Raw genomic sequence first — 25,861 nt, 5'->3', positions numbered from 1 at the left:
CTAGATGGTAGCAGCTGGAACAGTTTGTGGTTGGGGTGACTCGGGTCTCCAATGATCCTTCAGGCCCTTTTTACACACCTGTCTTTGTAAATGTCCTGAATCATGGGAAGTTCACAATTACAGATGCGCAGACAATCAGAATCCTGCAATTAAGGGAAGTACCGTAGATTTCGCACTACAGAGCGCACCTGATTAAAAGCCGCTGGCTCTAATTTTAGAAAGAAAATCAATTTTGTACTTGTACAAGCCGCACCGGATTTTAGGCCGCACCGGATTTTCGGCCGCAGGTGTCCCACGTTGTAATATGAGATATTTACACAGAAAGATATTACACGTGAGGATTTTTTAACTTTTAATTAAATCCATATGGTAACATAAACAAATACATATTGCAAATGCTTTTTTTCGAACCGTGCCTGTAACGCGGCTACTTTTAAATATACATACGTATCGGTAACACACAAATTACGTTGCGTATACTTTTTTACTGAACAACATTCCAATATCTCCTAACGACTGGTAAAAAATATATATACTACAGCCTACCAGGAAAAGTTATTGATCGCCTTTAACTTAAAAGCAGCGTTTTCGCTCGGGTAATGTGCTCGGCTAATGTGCTCCCCCCCACCTTCCCGTTTATCGCAAACCGGTATTTCCCACAAGACGCGGCGAAACCGGATGTGATGTCATAGTATCCCGGGATGTACAGAAAACAAATAGATAGATAGATACTTTATTCAACTAGAAAATACTAACAAATGAATTACTAAGTGAAAATATTATAAACTAAATAACTGCCATAAAGGCAGCACAATGCTTTTCTTCGAGTGTTTTCCATGTTGATGAGGGTGAGTACAAATGACTGGTTTACAATAATTTAATTGTGAAAGTGCGCTTGATTTATCGTACAATTTCATTGGACCTCTGTGAACTACTCATCAATTTTATTGGTCTACTGTTACGAGGCAAAATGTTTTTGGCGGCATGAAAAAAAATCATGCATTAGCCGCACCGTAGTAAAGGCCGCAGAGTTCAAAGCTGTTCAAAATGTGGGAAAAAAGTAGCGGCTTATAATCCGACATCTACGGTAGTTCCCATACCAGGCAGTGATGCAGCCAGTCAGGATGCTCTCAACTCTGCCACTGTAAAAAGTTCTTAGGATTTGGGGGCCCATACCAAACTTCTTCAACCATCTGAGGTGAAAGAGGTGCTGTTGTGCCTTTTTCACCACGCAGCCGGGACGTACAGACCACGTGAGATCCTCGGTGATGTGTATGCCAAGGAACCCAAGGCCAGCTTTTCCAAAGCCTGCCAGGTGAGAAGAGAACAGAAGTCCTTTGTGATTCCCACCTTCCCTGACAGACAGACTGACATACTTTATTGATCCCGAGGGAAATTGGGTTTCGTTACAGCCGCACCAACCAAGAATAGTGAAAAAATATAGCAATACAAAACCATAAATAATTAAATAATAATAGGTTAATCATGCCAAGTGGAAATAAGTCCAGGACCAGCCTTATTTCCACTTGACATGATTAACTTATTATTATTTAATTTGAATAGACTGACGTTCACGCCTTGACTTTTCCATAAAGACCTGCCATTTCGGATAGCCTACCAAAAGGAACCCAGTACACTATGGAACTAGATGCCTGATAAAGGGTCTCGGCTTGAAACACTGACTGTACTTTATTTTCCACAGATGCTGAGTTCCTCCACAGCATTTTGTGTGCGTTGCCTGTGCATGTCCGCCTCTAGTGCAGCAAGTAAAGCCAACTTACTGTCTGCAGAGGAAATTACTATAGACTTGCTAAATAGAGAGGGAAGATGGATACAGCTTCATATGTGGCATTCCAGTAACCGGAAATGTCCCTTTTCCAGCCACGCACTTTAAAACTGACGAACAATGCGATGCCACATATGATTTCTTGGATCTGTTTGTACGCCAATAAACTCACCCAGCTCTTGGGTTTATCTTCCAAGTGCCAACCAAGCAAATAAATCTTGAGCTGAGACCAAAACCAATTCATAGGCCAGTTTATTTTTTTGTAGCAAAACGCACAGATTTAATGCATTCCACGGGCATAGGCACAACAGCGTTCCACGGGCACAACAGCGTTCCACGGGCACAGCAGCGTTCCACGGGCACAGCAGCATTCCACAGGCACAACAGTACTCCACAGGCACGGGCACAACAGCGTTCCACGGGCACAACAGTACTCCAGGGGCACAACAGTACTCCACGGGCACAACAGTACTCCACAGGCACGGGCACAACAGCATTCCACGGGCACAACAGTACTCCACGGGCACAACAGTACTCCACGGGCACAACAGTACTCCACGGGCACAGGCACAACAGCATTCCACGGGCACGGGCACAACAGTACTCCACGGGCACAACAGTACTCCAGGGGCACAGGCACAACAGCATTCCACGGGCACGGGCACAACAGTACTCCAGGGGCACAGGCACAACAGCGTTCCACGGGCACAACTGTACTCCAGGGGCACGGGCACAACAGTACTCCAAGGGCACAGGCACAACAGCGTTCCATGGGCACAACAGCATTCCACGGGCACAACAGCGTTCCACGGGCACAAAAGTACTCCAGGGGCACAGGCACAACAGCATTCCATGGGCACAACAGTACTCCACGGGAACAGGCACAACAGTACTCCACGGGCACGGGCACAACAGTACTCCAGGGGCACAGGCACAACAGCATTCCACGGGCACAACAGTACTCCACGGGCACAACAGTACTCCAGGGGCACAGGCACAACAGTACTCCAGGGGCACAGGCACAACAGCATTCCACGGGCACAACAGTACTCCAAGGGCACAGGCACAACAGCGTTCCATGGGCACAACAGCATTCCACGGGCACAACAGCATTCCACGGGCACAAAAGTACTCCACGGGAACAGGCACAACAGCATTCCATGGGCACAACAGTACTCCACGGGCACGGGCACGGGCACAACAGTACTCCAAGGGCACAGGCACAACAGCGTTCCATGGGCACAACAGCATTCCACGGGCACAACAGCATTCCACGGGCACAAAAGTACTCCACGGGAACAGGCACAACAGCATTCCACGGGCACAACAGTACTCCAGGGGCACAGGCACAACAGCGTTCCACGGGCACAACAGCGTTCCACGGGCACAACAGCATTCCACGGGCACAACAGTACTCCAGGGGCACGGGCACAACAGCATTCCACGGGCACAAAAGTACTCCAGGGGCACAACAGTACTCCACGGGCACAAAAGTACTCCAGGGGCACAACAGCATTCCACGGGCACGGGCACAACAGCACTCCAGGGGCACAGGCACAACAGCGTTCCATGGGCACAACAGCGTTCCACGGGCACAACAGTACTCCACGGGCACAACAGTACTCCAGGGGCACAGGCACAACAGCATTCCACGGGCACGGGCACAACAGTACTCCAGGGGCACAGGCACAACAGCGTTCCAGGGGCACAGGCACAACAGCATTCCACGGGCACAACAGTACTCCAGGGGCACAGGCACAACAGTACTCCACGGGCACAAAAGTACTCCAGGGGCACAGGCACAACAGCATTCCACGGGCACGGGCACAACAGCACTCCAGGGGCACAGGCACAACAGCGTTCCATGGGCACAACAGCGTTCCACGGGCACAACAGTACTCCACGGGCACAACAGTACTCCAGGGGCACAGGCACAACAGCATTCCACGGGCACGGGCACAACAGTACTCCAGGGGCACAGGCACAACAGCGTTCCAGGGGCACAGGCACAACAGTACTCCACGGGCACAACAGTACTCCAGGGGCACAGGCACAACAGCGTTCCACAGGCACAACAGTACTCCAGCGGCACAGGCACAACAGCGTTCCACGGGCACAACAGTACTCCACGGGCACAGGCACAACAACGTTCCACGGGCACAACAGTACTCCAGGGGCACAGGCACAACAGCATTCCACGGGCACGGGCACAACAGCATTCCAGGGGCACGGGCACAACAGTACTCCAGGGGCACAGGCACAACAGTACTCCACGGGCACAGGCACAACAGTACTCCAGGGGCACAGGCACAACAACGTTCCACGGGCACAACAGTACTCCACGGGCACAACAGTACTCCAGGGGCACAGGCACAACAACGTTCCACGGGCACAACTACTCCACGGGCACAACAGTACTCCAGGGGCACAGGCACAACAACGTTCCACGGGCACAACAGTACTCCAGGGGCACAGGCACAACAGCGTTCCACGGGCACAACAGTACTCCAGGGGCACAGGCACAACAACGTTCCACGGGCACAACAGTACTCCACGGGCACAACAGTACTCCGGGGCACAGGCACAACAGTACTCCAGGGGCACAGGCACAACAACGTTCCACGGGCACAACAGTACTCCACGGACACAACAGTACTCCAGGGGCACAGGCACAACAGTACTCCAGGGGCACAGGCACAACAACGTTCCACGGGCACAACAGTACTCCAGGGGCACGGACACAACAGTACTCCAGGGGCACAACAGTACTCCAGGGGCACAGGCACAACAACGTTCCACGGGCACAACAGTACTCCAGGGGCACGGACACAACAGTACTCCAGGGGCACAGGCACAACAACGTTCCACAGGCACAACAGTACTCCAGGGGCACAGGCACAACAACGTTCCACGGGCACAACCAGTACTCCAGGGGCACAGGCACAACAGCATTCCACGGGCACGGGCACAACAGTACTCCACGGGCACAACAGTACTCCAGGGGCACAGGCACAACAGCATTCCACGGGCACGGGCACAACAGTACTCCACGGGCACAACAGTACTCCAGGGGCACAGGCACAACAGCATTCCACGGGCACGGGCACAACAGTACTCCACGGGCACAACAGTACTCCAGGGGCACAGGCACAACAGCATTCCACGGGCACAGGCACAACAGCATTCCACAGGCACAACAGTACTCCAGGGGCACAACAGTACTCCAGGGGCACAGGCACAACAGCATTCCACGGGCACAGGCACAACAGCATTCCACAGGCACAACAGTACTCCAGGGGCACAACAGTACTCCAGGGGCACAGGCACAACAGTACTCCAGGGGCACAACAGTACTCCAGGGGCACAGGCACAACAGCGTTCCAGGGGCACAGGCACAACAGCATTCCACAGGCACAACAGTACTCCAGGGGCACAACAGTACTCCAGGGGCACAGGCACAACAGTACTCCAGGGGCACAACAGTACTCCAGGGGCACAGGCACAACAGCGTTCCAGGGGCACAGGCACAACAGCGTTCCAGGGGCACAACAGCATTCCACAGGCACAACAGCATTCCACAGGCACAACAGTACTCCAGGGGCACAGGCACAACAGCATTCCACAGGCACAACAGTACTCCAGGGGCACGGGCACAACAGCATTCCACAGGCACAACAGCATTCCACAGGCACAACAGTACTCCAGGGGCACAGGCACAACAGCATTCCACAGGCACAACAGCATTCCACAGGCACAACAGTACTCCAGGGGCACAGGCACAACAGCATTCCACAGGCACAACAGCATTCCACAGGCACAACAGTACTCCAGGGGCACAGGCACAACAGCATTCCACAGGCACAACAGTACTCCAGGGGCACGGGCACAACAACGTTCCACGGGCACAACAGCATTCCACAGGCACAACAGTACTCCAGGGGCACAACAGTACTCCACGGGCACAACAGTACTCCAGGGGCACAACAGTACTCCACGGGCACAGGCACAACAGCATTACTCAGATACCCCACGCCCATGCTCATCTCTGCTTACAGCAACGTTATGTTGACTGGCCATTTCAAAATCCCCAGAAAAGCATTTATAGCTTTCTCTTCAACCAACCCCAGTTTGCATAGTCTCTCTCTCTGCCCGCATTCCAGACTTTGTCACATATTCCAGGTTTACTTTCTCGTCTGAACTGCCACACAGGTTAGAAAGGATGGCTTCCAATAACAACAGATCTGACAGTTTCAAGAAGGGGAAAAAATGTCTTTCAGTGTTCCCATTCTCGATCTGTTCAGCTTCTAGGAAGCCAAGGATGTATGATGTAATTTACTGTCCCACGTGTGGGGAATCCTGAATGTACCAGTGCGGCGCCAAGCTTGGAGTTCATAAAAAATCACCACCTCTTATGAGCTAGGCAGGAAAGGAAAATTTAATAAGGAGTCCTGAACCTCAATGTTGCGAGTTATTACTTTTCTTTAAGTGTTTAGCAATATGTCCAACCAGTATCCGAACACGGTAACATACAGACTGACAGCATCGCTTTTCCACGTGAACGAGGTGCCCCTGTGATGTTGTGATCTGTCAACAAGCTGTGCACATGTGCATTTTACCCAAGTTCAGACCAGGCACCCAGAGCACGACCATTTCCTCTGCATGGGCACAACTCTGTCCAAGAGCAAAATGAACTTGGAATAATTAGTTGTTTAAGATGCAGTCACCACCACACACAGCAGCGCGCCGTGCCGGTGGTGCAGATCTAGCAAATTCCCCAAACTTGACCGGTGACACAGGCGCTCTTTCCCTCTCCAGCAACACATCGGGCTCGACCGGGCAGTTCAATCAAATTATTACAAGAGCTGTACAGGGAGACTTCATTCTCCCGGGCCAGCCGCTCCCCCTCGTCCGGGCGGTACGGAAGTGAAGTTTGCAGCGCGCACATGCTTCTTTCTAGGTCAGGGAGCCCACGTTACACACGAGTTCCCTTCAAGAGTTCCAGGATGTCGCAATAACCTCAAGCCCGACAACAATACCTGTCAAATAATATTAACAGCGGAGAGTTTAAACCGCGCAGTGCTTATGATCGGGGAGGTGAGTGGTATCTGCCGACTTACGCTGCTGTTCTCTCCCGTCCAGTGCACCATCGCCTGGTTGTGCGTAGAGTCTCCTCGGAGGATGAACGAGGTGCTGAGCACAGCCGCGTCCTGCGGCGGAGCTGACCGCTTCTCCCGGACTTGATCGCCCAGCCAGCCGGCTTGCCCGCCGCCGCCGCCGCCGTGCGCCTGCCGCACGACGCGGGCGCCCGCTGAGCTCCCGGGGCTCAGCCCGGCCCCGAACGGAACCGGCGACAGAAGGTAAAGCCCGCAGCAAATGCAGAGCCACAGGTAGCTGGAAAGAGAGCCCCGTGGCCGGGTACTGCCCCTGTGCTTGTCCGAGACTGCCATGCTGCTGGAGCTGTGGCGAAGGCAAGCGGGCAGAGTCTCAGCCTGCCTCCTGCACGCAAACAGACAGACAGACACAGAGAGAAAGAGGGTGGAACGGAGGCTCACTTAAAGCTCGCCGAGCTCGTTTCCCCCTGCGCTCATTCAGTCACACACTCGGCCGGCTGCCCAGGAGCGCCATCTGCTGGAGGCGAGGCGAGACCCGGCCCGGCCCGGCCCGGCCACCCGAGAGGCTACGCGTACAACCGGACCTAGCCCATATGGGCGCTAGGACAGACAACCTGTTCAGATTATCCTGCAGTTCCCAGCAAACACCGTTCAAATCCGCCAGAGAAAAACAAACCGTTTCATTGGTTTTCGTCCAGTACTTTATAATTTATAGTAGTTAAGATTTTGAGCGGACCAGTTGGAAATCAAATTATGACATTTCCCAAGTTATTGCCAACCAGGTAACGGCAATCTATCTGTTTAAAAATACCGAAGTAGCAACTTACTGTAAATCTCTTACATTGAGAAGTTTGGGTAGGCAACAAATGTAGACCGCAGCGCAAAGTACAGATTAATGAATTTTTCTCGGTCTGCTTTCTATAATGCCATTCTGTAACAATTGCGGGTCTCCTACCAACATTATCTAGTGGCATTCAGTGTGCTGTGGAATTATGTAATTTACAGAATTGTAAGACTGGAATCGTTATATCTTTGCCCCTTCCCCCACCCCAAAGCATTGACTCTTAGAAAGTTCCATTAGTGTATCATACCAATTAAGTAACTAGTGGTACTATTTATTGAAACTGTAGTTCTGAGTTTAATTGGTTCTTGCATAACACAACTTGCAACAGTTAACATGATAAATGCATCTGAAGATTCAGAAGTTCCTGGTTCAACATCCTTAATCCTGAGTTCTCTTTTGCATGCTCTTTTGTGACTGGGATGAGTTCATTTACCTGGTAATTGAAGTCAGTTCTGGAGCCTGTCTGTGTGTTCCAAAGCTTTAATGGCCACGGGGTATTTTTTGAAGTATAATTACTGTTTTGTTGAGTAAAAGACATTTTTTTCACAGCGAAGTCTCACGGCCATCAATGAGATATTGAACAGATATTTTCTGCTGCTGTGAGTTTTGTGAGGCCCAGTTGGCCATGAGGCTGGGGACTGTGCTCTACTGGGTCTGGAACTAGGAAATACCATAAAAGCATAAGATATTGGAGCAGAATTAGGCCATTTGGCCCATTGAATTTGTTCTACCATTTCATCATGGCTGATCCATTTTCCCTCTCAGCCCCAATTTCCAGCCTTCTCCCCATATCTCTTCACGCCCTGAGCAATCAAGAATCTATCAATCTCTGCCTTAAATAAACCCAATAGCTTTGCCTCCATAGCCGCCTGTGGCAACGAATTCCACATATTCCTCACTCACTGGCTAAAGAAATTCCTCCTCATCTCCGTTCTAAATGGACGCCCCTCTATACTGAGGCAGTATCCTCTGGTCTTAGACTCTCCCACCATAGGAAACATCCTCTCCATGTCCACTCTATTGAGGCCTTTCAAGTTTTGACAGTTTTCAATGAGATCCCCCTTGTTCTCTGAATTCCAGTGATCATTGGAAAAAGTTGACAGCAGAAGTACATTGATGTAAGGTTCTTAATGACTTCATCTTCTGTTATATAGTACAATGGTGATCTCTGTCGGTCTGCTGTCATCGTGTTATTTCTCCCACACTGATTTGTGCTTTCTTCACAATGAATTTCTTTTTGGTACTGCCTTTCTTTTTCCCTATAAACCTAATAATTTGGATGTCATGGAAAGGCTGGCATTCATTACCCATCTCACGTCATCCTGGAGAAAGAGTCTCAGAATGTGGAGAGGTACTCCCATGCCACTGTGGGATCAGAAGTCCCAACGACAATGGAGTTGCTTTAATGTGTTCTCTAGATTGTCAGGTAATTTTGGAGCACTTTTGAACAACTTGGAAAACATTCCTAGGAAAATGCCAAATTGAATACCGTCATCCTGTAAAACATTCCTAGGAAAATGCCAAATTGAATACTGACGTCCTGTAAAACAAGGAACAAATGCACCCACTCATTCAGGTTGCTCAATCCAATTCCAGTTCCTCCACCAAAGCTCTGGCTTCCAGCACTGGCTTTAGGCAGAAGCTATGGCCTTCAATGTAAGACCTTTGGTTAAGGCATTAAAGGTAATTTAATTAGGAAATTTTAGAAATTAATCTCATTTTGAGGACTGAAAATACCAGATGCAGAGAACAAAATGGATATTGAGAGAATATGACCATCAGCTTTTGAGAGATTCGGGTGCAAAGATAAGACAGTGCCATCTGCTGACTAAAATCTGTACTCGGCACAAATAAAATCAGTTCTAATCCTGTTCCAAAATAACTGTTGTACCCCAGTAATCTGTTTAACATTAGAAATCCTCAAAAAGCCACAAATTAAGAAAGATTATAGACATGTGTTGCATCGAGAAGAAAGCAACTTAGTTTTACGTTGAGCTTTGCTATGTAACAATTTAACGACATGGCTAGCTGGAAGAAGGCAAAGGGAGCATTTCTGGTTAACTGTATGTGACTAGTGATGTTCCACAGAGCTCAATGTTGGATTTGCTACTTTTCACGTTATATGTTAATGATATGGATGTTTCAATTGTTGGTTTTGTGGCCAGGTTTGCAGATGATACAAAGATAGGTGGAGTGTTGAGGAAGTAGAGCATCTGCAGAAGGACTTGAACAGATTAGGAGAATGGGCAATGAGTTAGCAGATGGAATACAGTGTAGGGAAGTGTATGGTCTTGCACACTGGTAGAAGGAATTTAGGTATAGACTATTTTCTAAATGGGGAGCAAATTTAGAAATCTGACGTGCAAAGGGACTTGGGAGTCCGAATACAGGATTCTCTAAAGGTTAACTTGCTGGTTGAGTCTGTGGTAAGGAAGGCAAATGCAATGTTAGCATTCTTTGTGAAGACTAGAATATACCAGCAAGGATGTGAATTTGGGGCTCTGTAAGGCAATGGTCAGGCTGCACTCAGAGCATTGTGAGCAGCTTTGGGCCTTGTATGAGGATGAAAGGATGTGCTGGCACTGGAGAGTGTCCAGAGGAGTTTACTAGAATGATCCGAGCATTGAAAAGATAAACATATGAAGAGCAGTTGAATGCTCAGGGCCTGTACTCAGTGGAGTTTAGGAGAATGAGGGGGATATCTCATAGGAACCCATTGAACATTGAAAGGCCTAGATAGAGTGGGCATGGAGTGGATCTTTCAGTAGTGGGTGAGTCCAGTACCAAAGGGTGCAGCCTCAGAATAGGAGGATGCCCCTTTAAAAAAAAACTGAGGTGAGGAGGAATTTCTTTATCCAGAAGTTGGTGAATGTGTGGAGTTCATTGCCACAGACAGCTATTACTGGGAATTTTTAAAGTGGAGGTTGATTAATAAGGAGTTCAAAGGTTAGATGGAGAAGGTGGGAGAATGGAGTTGAGAAGGAAAATACATCAGCTTTCATCGAATAGCAAAGCACTCTCGATGGCTTAATTTTCTCCCAAGTCTTATGCTCTTTTAAACAATTAGGTTTCTTAGACAAATTTAAACTCTAACTTTGATATTTTTTGCTTATCAGAATCGGGTTTATTATTACCGTTTTATATGATGTGAAATTTGTTATTTTGGGGCAGCAAGGACATAAAATTATAATAATATCAAGTGACACCTTGTAGAACATTTTTTGTGATGTAAATTATATCTATTGATTATCAGTTAAGCAGACAACCCAAAACAGTTGGAACAAATGCTGCAGTATTTAGAGCTATATTGTGAATATTTGACCAAATGTATTAAGTTATAAATTGACTGTTTAAACTTAACTTCATTGACCATCAACTTTCACATTCTGAGTAAAATATTACAAGCATGCAGGCTACTCCCCAAATGAGTCCTCGCATATTGTTCAATATGCCAAGATAGTTTTAAAGCTTTTTGAACTTGTACACGAGTTAGGCAGATTGTTCCCTGATTTTAATTTTGTTAAACGACAGTGCGAATGAAAGCATGTCCCTGTTTTTGGAAAAAATGAGAAAATTCTAATTTTCCATGAGATAAAGTGCAAACAAAACTGCTAGACAAAGCTGGATTTGCATATCACAGATGAGCTTTGTCATGAATTAAACTTGAGCAAATATCAGGATATTAGGAATTTGTTTGCTTTATCGTTATCTATTCAAGGCTGTCAGTAAAAATGCTACTGCATGGTAAATAGCTTAATCAAAATCATTAAACCATTCATCCTCTGCAAAAAATGATGTTTTTGCATGAACGTGGGTGCAACAAAACATATTGTCGATATGGCATCTATAATGATGTAGTTTTAATTATGATCCAGATGAGAAAAATGTCAGTCTTAAAATATTGGACACAGATGGCAAAGCTGACATAAGTAAGACAAATCCCCATAGGAAGCCTTTGTGCAGCCAGAATTTGAACTTGCTTTTCATTACTCTGCCCAACAGATGGGGACAGATGACCTTTATCAATGGAGTATCATGGTCCCTCTTCCCTGCAATGTATTAATCACTCACATATTTTCTGATGTTTCACAGTGGTCTTTAAGGCTGCTTTTTTTTCTGGCCACAGCTAAGGATATAGTGCCAGGGGTGCAGTCTGATCCCAAAGGGAAATTACCACAGATACAATTGTTAAATTGCAACAGACTTTATTGCTGGGAGTGTGTAAGTATTCTGAGAGTGCCATCAGTCCTGCAAACCTGACCAGAGAGAGCCTAGAGAGGCTGGACAAACTTTGGGGCGGTGGAAGCTGAGGGGAGATCCCATCCAATCAAGGTTTAGAAGATTATAAGAAGCATAGACAGAGTAGACATACAGTATGTTTCCTGGGGTCGAAATGTCTAATAGCAGAGGCCATGTGTTGACGGTGAGAGGGGGTAGGTTTAATGGCGTGTGAGGGGTAAGTTTTTTTTACTCAGTGGAGGATGCCTGGAATGCGCTGTCTGGTATGGTGGTAGAGGCAAATACATTAGAGGTTTTTAAGAGACTTTTAGATAGGTATATGAATATGAGGAAGATGGAAGGTTATGGAAATTGTGTAGGTAGAAGAAATTAGTTTTTAAGGGTTTTTTAATTTACTTTTCAGCTGGTTCAGCACAACATTCTGGGCCGAATGTCCTGTTCCTGTGCTGTACTCTTCCATGTTCTATACAGTGGCATGCAAAAGTTTGGCCACCCCTGCTGAGTAGAAGATGAACTGATCTCCAAAAGTCATAAAATTAAAGATGAAACATTCTTTTCAACATTTTAAGCAACATTAGCATATTATTTTTGTTTTGTACGATTTTAGTGTGGAAATAAAGGAAATGAGCACCATGCAAAAGTTTGGGCACCCCAAGAGATTTGAGCTCTCAGGTAACTTTTACCGAGGTCTCAGACCTTAATTAGCTTGTTCGGGCTATGGCTTGTTCACAGCCATTGTTAGGAAAGGACAGGTGATGCAAATTTCAAAGCTTTATAAATACCCTCACTCCTCAAACCTTGTCCCAACAATCAGCAGCCATGGGCTCCTCTAAGCAGCTACCTAGCTCTCTGAAAATTAAAATAAATGATGTCCATAAAGCAGGAGAAGGCTATAAGAAGATAGCAAAGTGTTTTCAGGTAACCGTTTCCTCTGTTTGTAATGTAATTAAGAAATGGCAATTAACAGGAACGGTGGAGGTCAAGTTGAGGTCTGGAAGACCAAGAAAACCTTCCGAGAGAACTGCTCGTAGGATTTCTAGAGAGGCAAATCAAAACCCCCGTTTGACTGCAAAAGACCCTCAGGAAGATTTAGCAGACTCTGGAGTGGTGGTGCACTGTCCTACTGTGGAATGAAACCTGCACAAATATGACCTTCATGGAAGAGTCATCAGACGAAAACCTTTCCTGCGTCCTCACCACAAAATTCAGCATCAGAAGTTTGCAAAAGAACATTTAAACAAGCCTGATGCATTTTGGAAACAAGTGCTGTGGACTGATGAAGTTAAAATAGAACTTTTTGGCCGCAATGAGCAAAGGTATGTTTGGAGAAAAAGGGTGCAGAATTTCATGAAAAGAACACCTCTCCAATTGTTAAGCACGGGGGTGAATCAATCATGCTTTGGGCTTGTGTTGCAGCTAGTGGCATGGGAACATTTCACTGGTAGAGGGAAGAATGAATTCAATTAAATACCAGCAAATTCTGGAAGCAAACATCACACTGTCTGTAAAAAAAAAGCTGAAAATTAAAAGAGGATGGCTTCTACAACAGAATAATGATCCTAAACACACCTCAAAATCCACAATGGGCTACCTCGAGGCACAAGCTGAAGGTTTTGCCATGGCCCTCACAGTCCCCAGACCTAAAATAAGCATCATTGAAAATCTGTGGATTGACCCCAAAAGAGCAGTGCATGCAAGACGGCCCAAGAATCTCACAGAACTAGAAGGCTTCTGCAAGGAAGAATGGGCGAAAATCCCCCAAACAAGAACTGAAAGACTCCTAGTTGGCTACAGAAAGTGTTTACAAGCTGTGATAATTGCCAAAGAGGGTGTTACTAAGTACTGACCATGCAGGGTGCCCAAACTTTTGCTTCAGGCCCTTCTCCTTTTTTATTTTGAAACTGAAAAAACTGAAAAGATTGAAATAAAAAAGTAACCTTGCTTAAAATATTAAAGAAATGTGTCAGCCTTTTGGAAATCAGGACATCTTTTACTCGCTTAGCTATTCACAGTAAGAGAAATTTTGACCAGGGGTGCCCAAACTTTTGCATTCCACTGAATGTGTAGCGGTGATGTCCCAGGTTGCTATTTTTATGTATAATGTGAGACACTGGATGGATAAATTCAACTATAAAGACATCAGAATCTTCAAGTTACTCATGGCAAACATCAATGGCAATCTGAACAGTTTCCTTAAGCAAGCCGAGGAATACTTAGATGAATCAAGATATTAATGGGAAATGAGAGAAAATCTGCAGGTGCTGGATATCAAAGTGACACACAGAAAATGCTGGGGGATCTCAGCAGGCCAGGCAGCATCTATGGAAAAGAGTGCAGTCGACATTTCGGGCTGAAACCCATCGGCAGGTTACGGTCAGTGAAACGCCCCAGTACCATATTGGACTAAGTTTTCTTCAAATTACACTAATGCTATTGTGTATATTACTGTGTCAGCTATGCATAATTTATGTTCTTTTAAATCAATGCTAATTTACTTTTGTCTTCTTTGTAATGACAGGTGCTGCCGCTTCTGGGATATAAACCCTAAGCGTGCATGCTCGTGTCAATAAACCCGAACTTGGGGTGATTAGATTGTTGTACAGGGAGACTGGGATGGGAAAGGACAGTCCAGTGGGATGATTAGATTGTTGTACAGGGAGACTGGGATGGGAAAGCACAGTCCAGTGGGATGAATAGATTGTTGTACAGGGAGACTGGGATGGGAAAGGACAGTCCAGTGGGATGAATAGATTGTTGTACCGGGAGACTGGGATGGGAAAGGACAGTCCAGTGGGGTGATTAGATTGTTGTACAGGGAGACTGGGATGGGAAAGGACAGTCCAGTGGGATGAATAGATTGTTGTACAGGGAGACTGGGATGGGAAAGGACAGTCCAGTGGGGTGATTAGATTGTTGTACAGGGAGACTGGGATGGGAAAGGACAGTCCAGTGGGATGATTAGATTGTTGTACAGGGAGACTGGGATGGGAAAGGACAGTCCAGTGGGATGATTAGATTGTTGTACTGGGAGACTGGGATGGGAAAGGACAATCCAGTGGGATGATTAGATTGTTGTACAGGGAGACTGGGATGGGAAAGGACAGTCCAGTGGGATGATTAGATTGTTGTACAGGGAGACTGGGATGGGAAAGGACAGTCCAGTGGGATGATTAGATTGTTGTACAGGGAGACTGGGATGGGAAAGGACAGTCCAGTGGAATGATTAGATTGTTGTACAGGGAGACTGGGATGGGAAAGGACAGTCCAATGGGATGATTAGATTGTTGTACAGGGAGACTGGGATGGGAAAGGACAGTCCAGTGGGATGATTAGATTGTTGTACCGGGAGACTGGGATGGGAAAGGACAGTCCAGTGGGATGATTAGATTGTTGTACAGGGAGACTGGGATGGGAAAGGACAGTCCAGTGGGATGATTAGATTGTTGTACTGGGAGACTGGGATGGGAAAGGACAATCCAGTGGGATGATTAGATTGTTGTACAGGGAGACTGGGATGGGAAAGGACAGTCCAGTGGGATGATTAGATTGTTGTACAGGGAGACTGGGATGGGAAAGGACAGTCCAGTGGGATGATTAGATTGTTGTACAGGGAGACTGGGATGGGAAAGGACAGTCCAGTGGGATGATTAGATTGTTGTACAGGGAGACTGGGATGGGAAAGGACAGTCCAGTGGGATGATTAGATTGTTGTACAGGGAGACTGGGATGGGAAAGGACAGTCCAGTGGGGTGAATAGATTGTTGTACAGGGAGACTGGGATGGGAAAGGACAGTCCAGTGGGATGATTAGATTGTTGTACCGGGAGACTGGGATGGGAAAGGACAGTCCAGTGGGGTGAATAGATTGTTGTACAGGGAGACTGGGATGGGAAAGCACAGTCCAGTGGGGTGATTAGATTGTTGTACAGGGAGACTGGGATGGGAAAGGACAGTCCAGTGGGGTGATTAGATTGTTGTACCGGGAGACTGGGATGGGGAAGGACAGTCCAGTGGGGTGATTAGATTGTTGTACAGGGAGACTGGGATGACTCCACATTATATCATCTCCAGTGCTAAATAGGTAATAAGAGAAACCAGTGACTGGTCTAGAAACTTTTTCTTGTATGTGCATCAGCCAGTTATTTATGCACGAAATCATCAGAAGGGCCCACTTCACTCTCTGGTTATCTGATGTACGTCACATGATATATTTGACCCCTAAACATACCTTGAAGGAAATCTTCAGCTTCAACCGAAATGCTAAAGGAGTTATATGTGTTAGAAATGTGTGATTCTCTGACTTGGAGTGAATTCAAACTGCAATATTCCAGTACTCTTCAGGACCCTGCCACACACCCTGATTGAACTCTGAACTCCTGGCTCATGTTCTGGACTAATGAGAAAGCTAGTTGGCAACCATTAGGATTTCTCAGCGCTGAATACTAATTATCAAAGCTTTACTCTGCTCATCTGGGTACAGTATGTAAACTATCCAATTTGAAATGTTAGAATCTGAATATATTCTGTTAAATTTGAAATGTCATTTTCTTCAGCACGGCTGAAGCACTTTGAAACTTTATTAAAAAAAGAGCAAGAATAGCTAGCCTTAGTACCTATCAAAGATAAAATTTTTAAGTTGTATTTAAGACATTGGTGTCTATATTGTGAAATGCGATGAACCTTTTCAGATTTGTAATTCTACAAATTAAATTCTTTTTTATTTTCAAGTAAACTTTAGATCAGTAGATTTAGATTTGTGAAGTAAATATTGTATGTTTGTTTCAGAAGTTAAAATATGTGCCTGACGTGCACAATGATTGCTGAAGCTCTGACCGTTGTTGCCATCTGTACCCTCATCACACTCAGCCAGAGCTTTTACAAGGATTAATTGGTTAGCAACATCCAAAACAGATGTTCCTATCCCTAGCCTGGATAAAAGCTGTCCTGAATTTTCAATATCATTGCAAGAGTAAGCCTTTCTCTATTCAAATCATTCAATGAGTGAGAGGATTCACACACTGATAAATATGTATAATATGATATTACTTTGAACTTGCTGATTAGAGATGTCTGCTATAATAGGAAGGGCTCCTTCTGTGTGAAGGTAGAAGCAGTATATGATTCCAAAATGTCCGTAGACCACATGCGCGAGTGCCACATATGCCCACACTCATTAATCCTTTTTCACTTCTCTGCAGAACCTGGAAAAAAACTGTGTCACTGCCTTCTGACAGATAAGGTAAGCATAACCTGTAAGAGCCATTGTTAATGGTCAGTGCCTCTTCTCAAATGGCAGGGACTTAGCTAGAAAGGCAGCTTCTTGCTTTTTGGTAGAAAGAGTTAAAGATTGTTATGTTTCAGTGCATAGCAAGAACGTAATGCTATTTACATAGTAAAATCTTGTGTCTTTGAAGAAGATATTTACAGATCAAAACCTCTGATGTATCACAACAGTTATCTGAGCAGTGGTGATCCCTACCCTCCTTTACATTTCTGAGACTTGGTCTATTTCAACACCGAACAAAGACACTAAAACTATTTCCCTGAAACCCATCCACTGGAAGGATAAGCAAACTGTCCTTCCTCCAGGTTCATCAGTGAGAACCTGTTTGCTCTTAGGTGCCTCCACTGTGTAGGCCACATTGTTCAAACTCTTCACTCCCTGTGGTGAAATACATATACCTGTCTGGACACGCCCCCCCCCCCCCCCCCGCTGACTGCTCCTGTGGCTCCCCCCACTGACCGTGGCTCCTCCCACGGAATAAAGGCGATTGGAGACACAGCCCCGGCCTCAGTCTCCAGGATGTAGTGTGGTGGTCATTTGCTGCCTGTTCTTTCTTCCAGCCAATAAAAGCCTATATCTCGCCTCACGTCTCCGAGAGTTATTGATGGTGCATCAATTTTATTGGCTGGAAGTTTTAAAACATGGAGAGTATTTTACGTCCGGAAAAATTAGACTTGGACCCCCAAGCTCCAGAAGCAGCTCTTGCCTTCGAACTCTGGCTTGCATGCTTCCAATCATACTTGGAAGCGATTCCAGTGACTGAGCCTGCCACAATGTACAAAATCCTCCTTTCCAGAGTGAGTCCGAAAGTATTCTCCCTTATCAGAGACCTGCCGACCTACCAAGGGGCACTGGATGCCCTCAAAAGACAGTACCTGCGGCCGGTGAACACCGTCTACGCAAGACATCGCTTAGCGATGTGGCGGCAGCGAACCAGCGAGTCGAGCAGGGAGATTCTCCAAGCCCTACAGACACTCGTGCGGGCCTGCGACTGCAAGGGACTGACGGCGGGACAACATGCGGAGCTGCTAGTACGAGACGCCTTCGTTACGGGGATCAGGTCAGTGTACGTGCGCCAGCGGCTGCTGGAAAACGCCGATCTTACCTTACGCTCGGCGATCGAGACAGCCGACACGCTGGAGGCTGCTCTGCACAACGCTGACGCTGTCCAGCCGCGTGATCCCCCACCGGTTCCGTGGACATCTCAGACCCCGCCACCCGCGAGCGAATTCACCGCCACCGCTGCCAGTCGCGAGTCCACAGACTCCCTGAACCCGACCACAGCTGCTGCCAGTCGCAAGTCCGCGCAGTGTTACTTCTGCAGACTCGAAAAGCACCCCCGAAAACGCTGCCCGGCCCAAGAAGCGACCTGCTCCAGCTGCGGAAAGAAGGGCCATTTCGCCAAGGTCTGTAAGTCTAAACCATGAGCGGGGTCGGGCAGCGCCGCATGTGAGGCATGGGGGCCGCCATCTTGCCTGCCTGCCTCATGCGAGACATGGGGGCGGCCATCTTTGTTGGCACCACCTCGCCCCACCCCTGACCCACGGGTGCTTACCGGGCACCAAGATGGCGGTTCAACTCTGGCCTCCATAATCCTCGACCAAAGCGCCCCACACCAGCTTGCAAGGTCAATGATGGACATCCTGGTGGAGGGGCACAGGACTAGCTGCCTGTTTGACACGGGCAGCACTGAGAGTTTTATTAACCCGGACACGGTGCAACGCAGCGGGGCAAAATCAAAAATGATAAAATTTTGCAGTGGAGAATAGAACTCTCCACCTACAACTATGATATCCTGTACCAGCCTGGAAGGCTCAATGAGCCCCCTGATGCCCTATCCCGGGGAGCGTGTGCCAGCGCACAGCTCGACCAGCTATATGCCCTCCATGCAGATCTTTGCCACCCGGGGGTCACCCGATTTTACCATTTCATGAAAGCCCGGAACCTGCCTTACTCCCTTGAGGACATCAGGACAATGACCAGGGACTGCCAAGTCTGTGCTGAGTGCAAACCGCACTTCTACTGTCCTGAAAAGGCACAACTTATCAAGGTCACCCGCCCCTTTGAGCGACTGTTGACTTTAAGGGCTCCCTTCCCTCCACTGACCGCAATGTCTACTTTCCCAACATTATTGACGAGTACTCGCGGTTCCCCTTTGCCATTCCCTGCCCCGACACCACTGCCACGTCCGTCATAAAAGCCCTGCACCAGCTCTTCACTCTGTTCGGATATCCCTGCTATATCCATAGTGATAGAGGGTCCTCCTTTATGAGTGACGAGCTGCGCCAGTACCTGCTGGCTAGGGGCATTGCTACTAGTAGGACCACGAGCTATAATCCCCGGGGGAATGGACAGGTGGAGAGGGAGAATGCCACGGTGTGGAAGGCCACAATCTTAGCCCTTAGGTCAAAGGGACTGCCGGTCTCTCGCTGGCAGGAGGTCTTCCCCGAGGCACTCCACTCCATCCGCTCCCTGTTATGCACATCCACCAATGCCACCCCTCATGAGCGCCTATTTTCTTTTCCCAGGAAGTCTGCCACTGGGACCACCCTACCTGCTTGGCTGACATCCCCAGGGCCAGTGCTGCTCCGGAAACATGTGAGGAGAAATAAATACTCCCCGCTGGTCGAGAGGGTTCACCTACTACATGCAAACCCCCAGTATGCCTACGTGGTCTTACCTGATGGGCGGGAGGACACGGTCTCCGTCCGTGACCTGGCACCCGCAGGAGCAGCAGACCACTACCCCGAACACTCCACGGTAACTATGAACCCTGTACCCGAGGTGATACCGCGCACACCAAGCCCTACACAGACTCCGCACGACACTCCCATACTGGGCGCCTCGCACATGCATGAGGGATCACTGACGCCTAGTGGGCTGACACCTCCAGTTAGGCCGGAACCAGCACAACCACGGTCTCCGGTGCAATCACCACCGGCACCTGTGTAATCACAGCCGGTGCTACGTAGATCGCAGTGACAGATTTGACCACCTGATAGACTTAACCTGTAAATATACTTGTCAGAAACTTCGCCCCGTGAGGACTCTCTTTTAAAACAAAGGGGGGGTGAATGTGGTGAACTACATATACCTGTCTGGACACGCCCCCTGCTGACTGCTCCTGTGGCTTCTCCCACGGACCCCGGTATAAAGGCGATTGGAGACACAGCCCCGGCCTCAGTCTCCAGGATGTAGTGTGGTGGTCACTTGCTGCTTGTTCTTTCTTCCAGCCAATAAAAGCCTATATCTCGCCTCGCGTCTCCGAGAGTTATTGATGGTGCATCACTCCCTAAGCAGGCTCTTTATGCTAGGTATTGCTAGGTATCAGAGTAAAGATTAGCAATGCTCTCAAAGCTTCCTTGAAAAAATGCAACAACTTCACTGACTCCTGGAAATTTCTGGCCGATAATCAGTCAAAATGAAGAAGGATCATTCAGCACATTATGTGGAATATCCAAGCCCTGCGTTTGGAACCACAGAGGCCCTGCTGAAATAGTGGTAAGAGAGCTCAGCTTCACAAACTACTCCCTGCCCCATTTGTTTAAGAATCTGGTTCCCATATTCACCTCACTGGCCATTCAAAAAGAGTGAAGCCCGTTGTCCTCAGTTCCAGGAGACTGCCAAGAAAGGAATTACATAAATTTCTGCAATGTAATAATGACAATTATATGGAACAATGCACCAGAAATCCAGGCAAGTGGTGCCAGCCAGTCTAATATAGATCACTCTAGCAGAAAGGACATTTACATTTCTAGCTGGAAGTGTGCCAGCTGCCTTAATGGGTAAACTGAATGTACATATCATTAACATTAATTAAATCAGGCTTGTTTCTTTAAGGTTGCTATAGCCGGGGGTGGTAATAGGGACAAGCTCCAACTACCCGTGTCTCCGGTAGTCTCTGACAACCAAGTCTATCTCCGTGGGGTTTAGCTAAACTGTTTCTATTGACAGAAAGAGTTCTCTAACTCGAGAATCAGCAACAAACTCTTAAGAGAGTGAGAGAGAAAGAGATCAGAGTACAGAGCCCTCGGACAGCTGATTTGCTATTCCTGATATTCTTTTCTCTTCCTGCAACACTTCCGTCAGTGGCACCGGCATAAAATTGGCTTGTCCCCAGGGCCGCAAAATCATGGAACTCCGAAGGCACACTTGTCTTCCAGGCCGTTTCCTTGGGATATCAAAAAATGGCTGGTCAGTGAGCCCCGAGAGCAGGAACCAATGTCGTGAAGAACCAAAGTTTGTGTGCAGCTATAGGTCAGGGTCTTCGACAGAACCACATCCACCTTGAAAACCGAGCAGAGGGATTAACGGTAAAAATTAATGTTTCCGCAGATGAGTGCGAAGAAGCTGCTGTCTAGCGCCATCGTAACAGAGACTAGGAGCAGCCAGCAGAAGTGAAAGGCAAAGCTGGAAGAGACTGGGAAGATGTCAGAGAGTACTGTATGTAACCCATTCACAAACAAGAGAAAATCTGCATGTACTGGGAATCCAAGCAACACATACAAAAGGCTGGAGGAAGTCAGCAGGCCAGGCAGTATCTATGGGAAACAGTCAATGTTTCGGGCCAAGACCCTCCAGCAGCACAACCCCATCTGAGCTTTACTGGGAGAAATGTGTACCTTGACAGTTTTCATTTCACCATCACTAAGGCTGTTTCCTATAAACTGCATAGATTTTCAAAGAATTCACAAAATATAATAGCATAACATGCTCTGTGAATTTATAATTTTAATTATTGCATCTGAAGTAGAAGGTTGTTGTCCTACGATAAGGAAAATGTTGCTGTTATCATCTGTTGCAATCTGAAAGGAACCCAGAGTACGGCTACCTGAAGCTTAAAGTTCCAGGCTTGAGTTGTGAGCACGGGCAGCCAGCTGACAAGAATGCAGTGTTCGTTACTGTCTCTGCCAGCTCACAGGACAGACAGGTATTCAGGAGGCCAGTGAGGCCCCTCTCCTCTCATGCACAAAAGGATGCCATTTGTCACACTTTTACAAAGACCTGTACAATTAGTCCTTCATCCCTCTTCTTTCCCCTTTCTCCCAGAAATTTGTTCTCTTCAATAATTTATTCAATTCCCGTCAAACATGTTTATTGAACTTGCTTCGCCATCCTTTCCAGGTAATACATTCCAAGCTAGACAATAGTCAGGATTTTTAAAAACTCATACCGTGCTTGTTTTCCTTGCCAAAAATTTGTTGAATCTATTCAATGTACAATGAATTCCTTTTTAACACAATCAAACTGGCTGCCTTCCAGATAGAAATCTTCATGCTTGATTATTCCTAATTCATTTCCATAACCATTCTAAACAACAATAATGATTGTTATTCCCAAATCCCTGGCCAATCAGACATGATTTACTTGCAACTTTTTATTTAGAATTGGATAGAGCATTGCATTCTTTCACTTTGTATTGAAAATGCACTTAGCCCTGAAATATGTTCTTTTGACGCATTTTAAGTCTGCTGTAGTTCCCCTATTCTCTTTTCCACTGCTTCTCAAGATTGTATCAGAACTATTGTAACACCCCCCTTATGCTTTTTATATCTTTCTACAATTTCTGTTTTTCCTGATTGCAATGAAATATATTTGCTCCCCTCAATTGCTATTACCTTGTTTTTCAATTCCCTGATTAGTGCTGCCTTTCCCACCTCTGTTTCCTGCCAATATTTCCTGTGAGATGTGGGATCTCAGGGCAGTTAACAGTGTCCCTGATGACTATATCTGCAGGAAGTGCACCCAGTTTCAGTTCCTGACTGACCAGGTCTAGAGACTGGAACGGGAGCTGGAGAAACTTGGGACAATCTCGGAGGCTGAAAACCTCGTCGATGGAACTTTGACTGAGGTGGTCACACCCAGAGTGCAGGCTTCAGATAGTAGCTGGGTGGCTGCCAGAAATGAGAGGAGTAAGCAGTCAGTGTAGGGTTCCCCTGAGGCCAGTCCCCTCAGCCACAAGTAAAAACCTTTTGGATACTGCTGGGGGGGGTGGGGGGGGTTGCGGTATGACCAATCAGAGTCCAGGAGCAGCCAGGATAGTGACATTGTGGCCAGTTCTGAGGCTCAGCAGGGAAGGGTTAAGTCAGGCAGAGTGATAGTGATAGGAGACTCAATTGTTATGGGTACAGACAGGAGATTCTGTGACCACAATAGAGACGCCAGGATGCTGTATTGCCTCCTAGGTGCTAGGGTCCAGGATGTCTCCGAGTGGCTGCAGAATATTCTCAAGAGGGAGGGTAGGCTGTCAGATATTGTGGGGCACATTGACACCAATGACATAGGTAGAAAGAGGGAAGGGGTCCCCCTTTTCTACTGGTACCCAAGATTATAGCAGTGACTTATGGAATGCTTGCTTTTATTAGTCGAGACATTGAGTTCAAAAGTCATAAGGTTATGTTGCAACTTCATAGAAGTGCTGTGAGTATTGGGAATTCAGAAAAAGGTTGAAGAGCAGACCCTCCGAGATAGTAATCTCGGGATTAGTCAGGGCAGGAATAGGATGACAGTACAGGTGAATGAGTGGCTGAGGAGCTGGTGCAGGGAGCCAGGTTTCAGTTTTCTGAATCGTTGGAACCTCTTCTAGGATAGGGATAACCTCTACAAGGGGGACAGGTTGCACCTAAACTGCAGGGGAGCAAATATCCTGGCCAGGAGGCTCATAAGTGCTACTGGAGAAGGTTTAACCTGGTTTGGTAGGGGAATAGGAACCAGTGCAGTAGAAGGGTGGAGAGTAAGGCCAATGAAAACAGATAGCAGCAAAGTAACAGGTATGCTAGGATGGGTAGTTTGAAGTGTGTGTACATTAATGCTAGGAGTATTTTGGATAAAGGTGATGAACTTAGCGCATGGATCAGTACATGGAACTATACTGCTGTTGCTATTACAGAGACTTGGTGCTTAATAGTCCAGGGTTTTGATGGTTTAGCAAAGATGGTGAGAAGGGCTGGTGGTGATGAATCAGCATATAGGCTGATATCTGGCTGAGTGGTGTCATAACAACTCCATTTCAGCAAGACCAAGGAATTGATTATAGACCAGAAGAGGGTCTATATCACTTTAAGAGCTCTTTATCTTTTTATCTCATGTTCTTGTTATCTATTGCTATTGGTTTATATTTGCATTTGCACAGTTTGTTGCCTTCTGCACATTGATCTTTAATTGAGACTGTTGTAGTTACTATAATTTACTGAATGCCTGCAGGAAAATGAATCTCAGGGTTGTATATGGTGACATATATTTAGTTCAATAATAAAATTCGCTTTGGACTTGAATTTTTTTTGTAATTTTAAGGGAAAGGTTTCATTTATTTATTTAGAGATGTCTCACGGTAACAGACCCTTCCATCTAATTTATCAGGTGGAAATGGTTGAGTTTTATGAAAACCATAATTTCTTTCTCAGTTAGCATGTGCTTTCATGTTCTTGACCTAAGAGGTAGGTAGCTTGTGGACTTCTCCGTGGATTGTCACCTTGTCGTGGTGGAGAAGCTTGTGTGGTCCTGAGATCCCGAGAGCGATGCCGTCTGGAGCTATGCTCCTGGTAGGGTCACCCATGGCGGTAAGGTGGAGGGTGAGGTCCCTGACAAAGAACAATCCAACCAAGACCTCAACGGTGGAACAGGCGGACAAAGTTACTTCGAACTCAATGGCTGTGAAGGCAGATGAAGGCTGCAACAAATCCATCAGCTCCAATCATTGTGGTTTCCATGCCATTGGAATCGGTTGGTTGATTTGTAAAGTATCGTGTGCTTCTTGGAGTGCAACATCAAGTACATGTTAAACAAATACATGCACAGGTGTCTTCGCTCTGTGGAAATGGAACGAACACCATCATCCTCGACCTCGAGGGATAGTCAAGATGACAACGAGCTTGTGGAGGAAGGTAGATTGTGAAAGCACCTGCAGTTTCACACAGTATAGATGTGCCCCCATTGCATTAATCTACTGGCATCAGCAGAGATGTTTTGGTGGGTTGACGATGGATATTGTGTGATCACTATCCTTGTGTCCTTTGAGTCCTGATGAAGGGCCTTGGCCTGAAACGTGGACTATTTATTTTCCTCCATAGATGCTGCCTGACCTGATTTGCCCAATTTGTTTGTGCTCCTTGAATCAATTCCTCCAACAACTGTCCCAAGTAAGGCAGAAAGTTGTGTATACCTGTCCAAGTCTTCTACCTTAGATTCCATTCTGACTGATGTCCTGGAAACATAGTGGTTTGTCAAGAGGTTAACACATTGATCACTCATTGTGTTCATTCAAAACAGAGACTTGAGAGATTTCTGAACATTTTAAGGGAATCAACGGACTTTTGGATAGTGTTGAATGGTGACACTGAATTAGAAGATTTTCAGGAATTACAGAATAAAGTTTAACAGCAAAAAGTATGTGTAAAAATAAGATGTAAACTAGAAGCCCCTCCTCGCACACTCAGTGATTCAGGAACAGCTTCTTCCCTTCTGCCATCTGATTCCTGAATGGACATTGAACCCATGAACACCACCTCAACATTTTTTTATTTCTGTTATTTTGAACTACTTATTTTAATTTAACTATTATATACTTAATATAACTGGTTTTTCTCCATTTATTTATCG

At 46.7% G+C, this 25,861-nt stretch overlaps 1 protein-coding gene and 1 long non-coding RNA gene across 4 annotated transcripts in view; one reads left to right on the top strand and one right to left on the bottom strand.

Annotated features, from left to right (window-relative positions):
• The window catches only part of sorcs2 (sortilin-related VPS10 domain containing receptor 2), an 893,773-nt gene extending 886,398 nt beyond the window's left edge, over positions 1 to 7,375 (bottom strand). The window contains exon 1 of one of the 3 annotated variants that reach the window (XR_012098663.1): positions 6,904 to 7,375. Coding sequence is in view for 2 of the 3 variants with exons in the window: in XM_073043099.1 (XP_072899200.1) it covers positions 6,904 to 7,233 (330 nt within the window). In the remaining variant the exon portion in view is untranslated. The remainder of the gene's footprint in view (positions 1 to 6,903) is intronic. The other 2 variants (XM_073043099.1, XM_073043098.1) reach the window with 2 other exon arrangements.
• Positions 6,721 to 23,252, top strand: LOC140726558 (uncharacterized). The gene is made up of 3 exons (XR_012098664.1): positions 6,721 to 6,880; positions 17,178 to 17,218; positions 21,599 to 23,252. It is a non-coding gene; the product is annotated as an uncharacterized lncRNA (long non-coding RNA).
• Positions 23,253 to 25,861: the final 2,609 nt, after the last annotated feature.

Source organism: Hemitrygon akajei, chromosome 4, assembly GCF_048418815.1.
Source record: "Hemitrygon akajei chromosome 4, sHemAka1.3, whole genome shotgun sequence".
Taxonomy (NCBI): Eukaryota; Metazoa; Chordata; class Chondrichthyes; order Myliobatiformes; family Dasyatidae; genus Hemitrygon; species Hemitrygon akajei.
The sequence above is the reverse complement of the archived record's forward strand: the minus strand, read 5'-3'. Positions and strand labels throughout refer to the sequence as shown.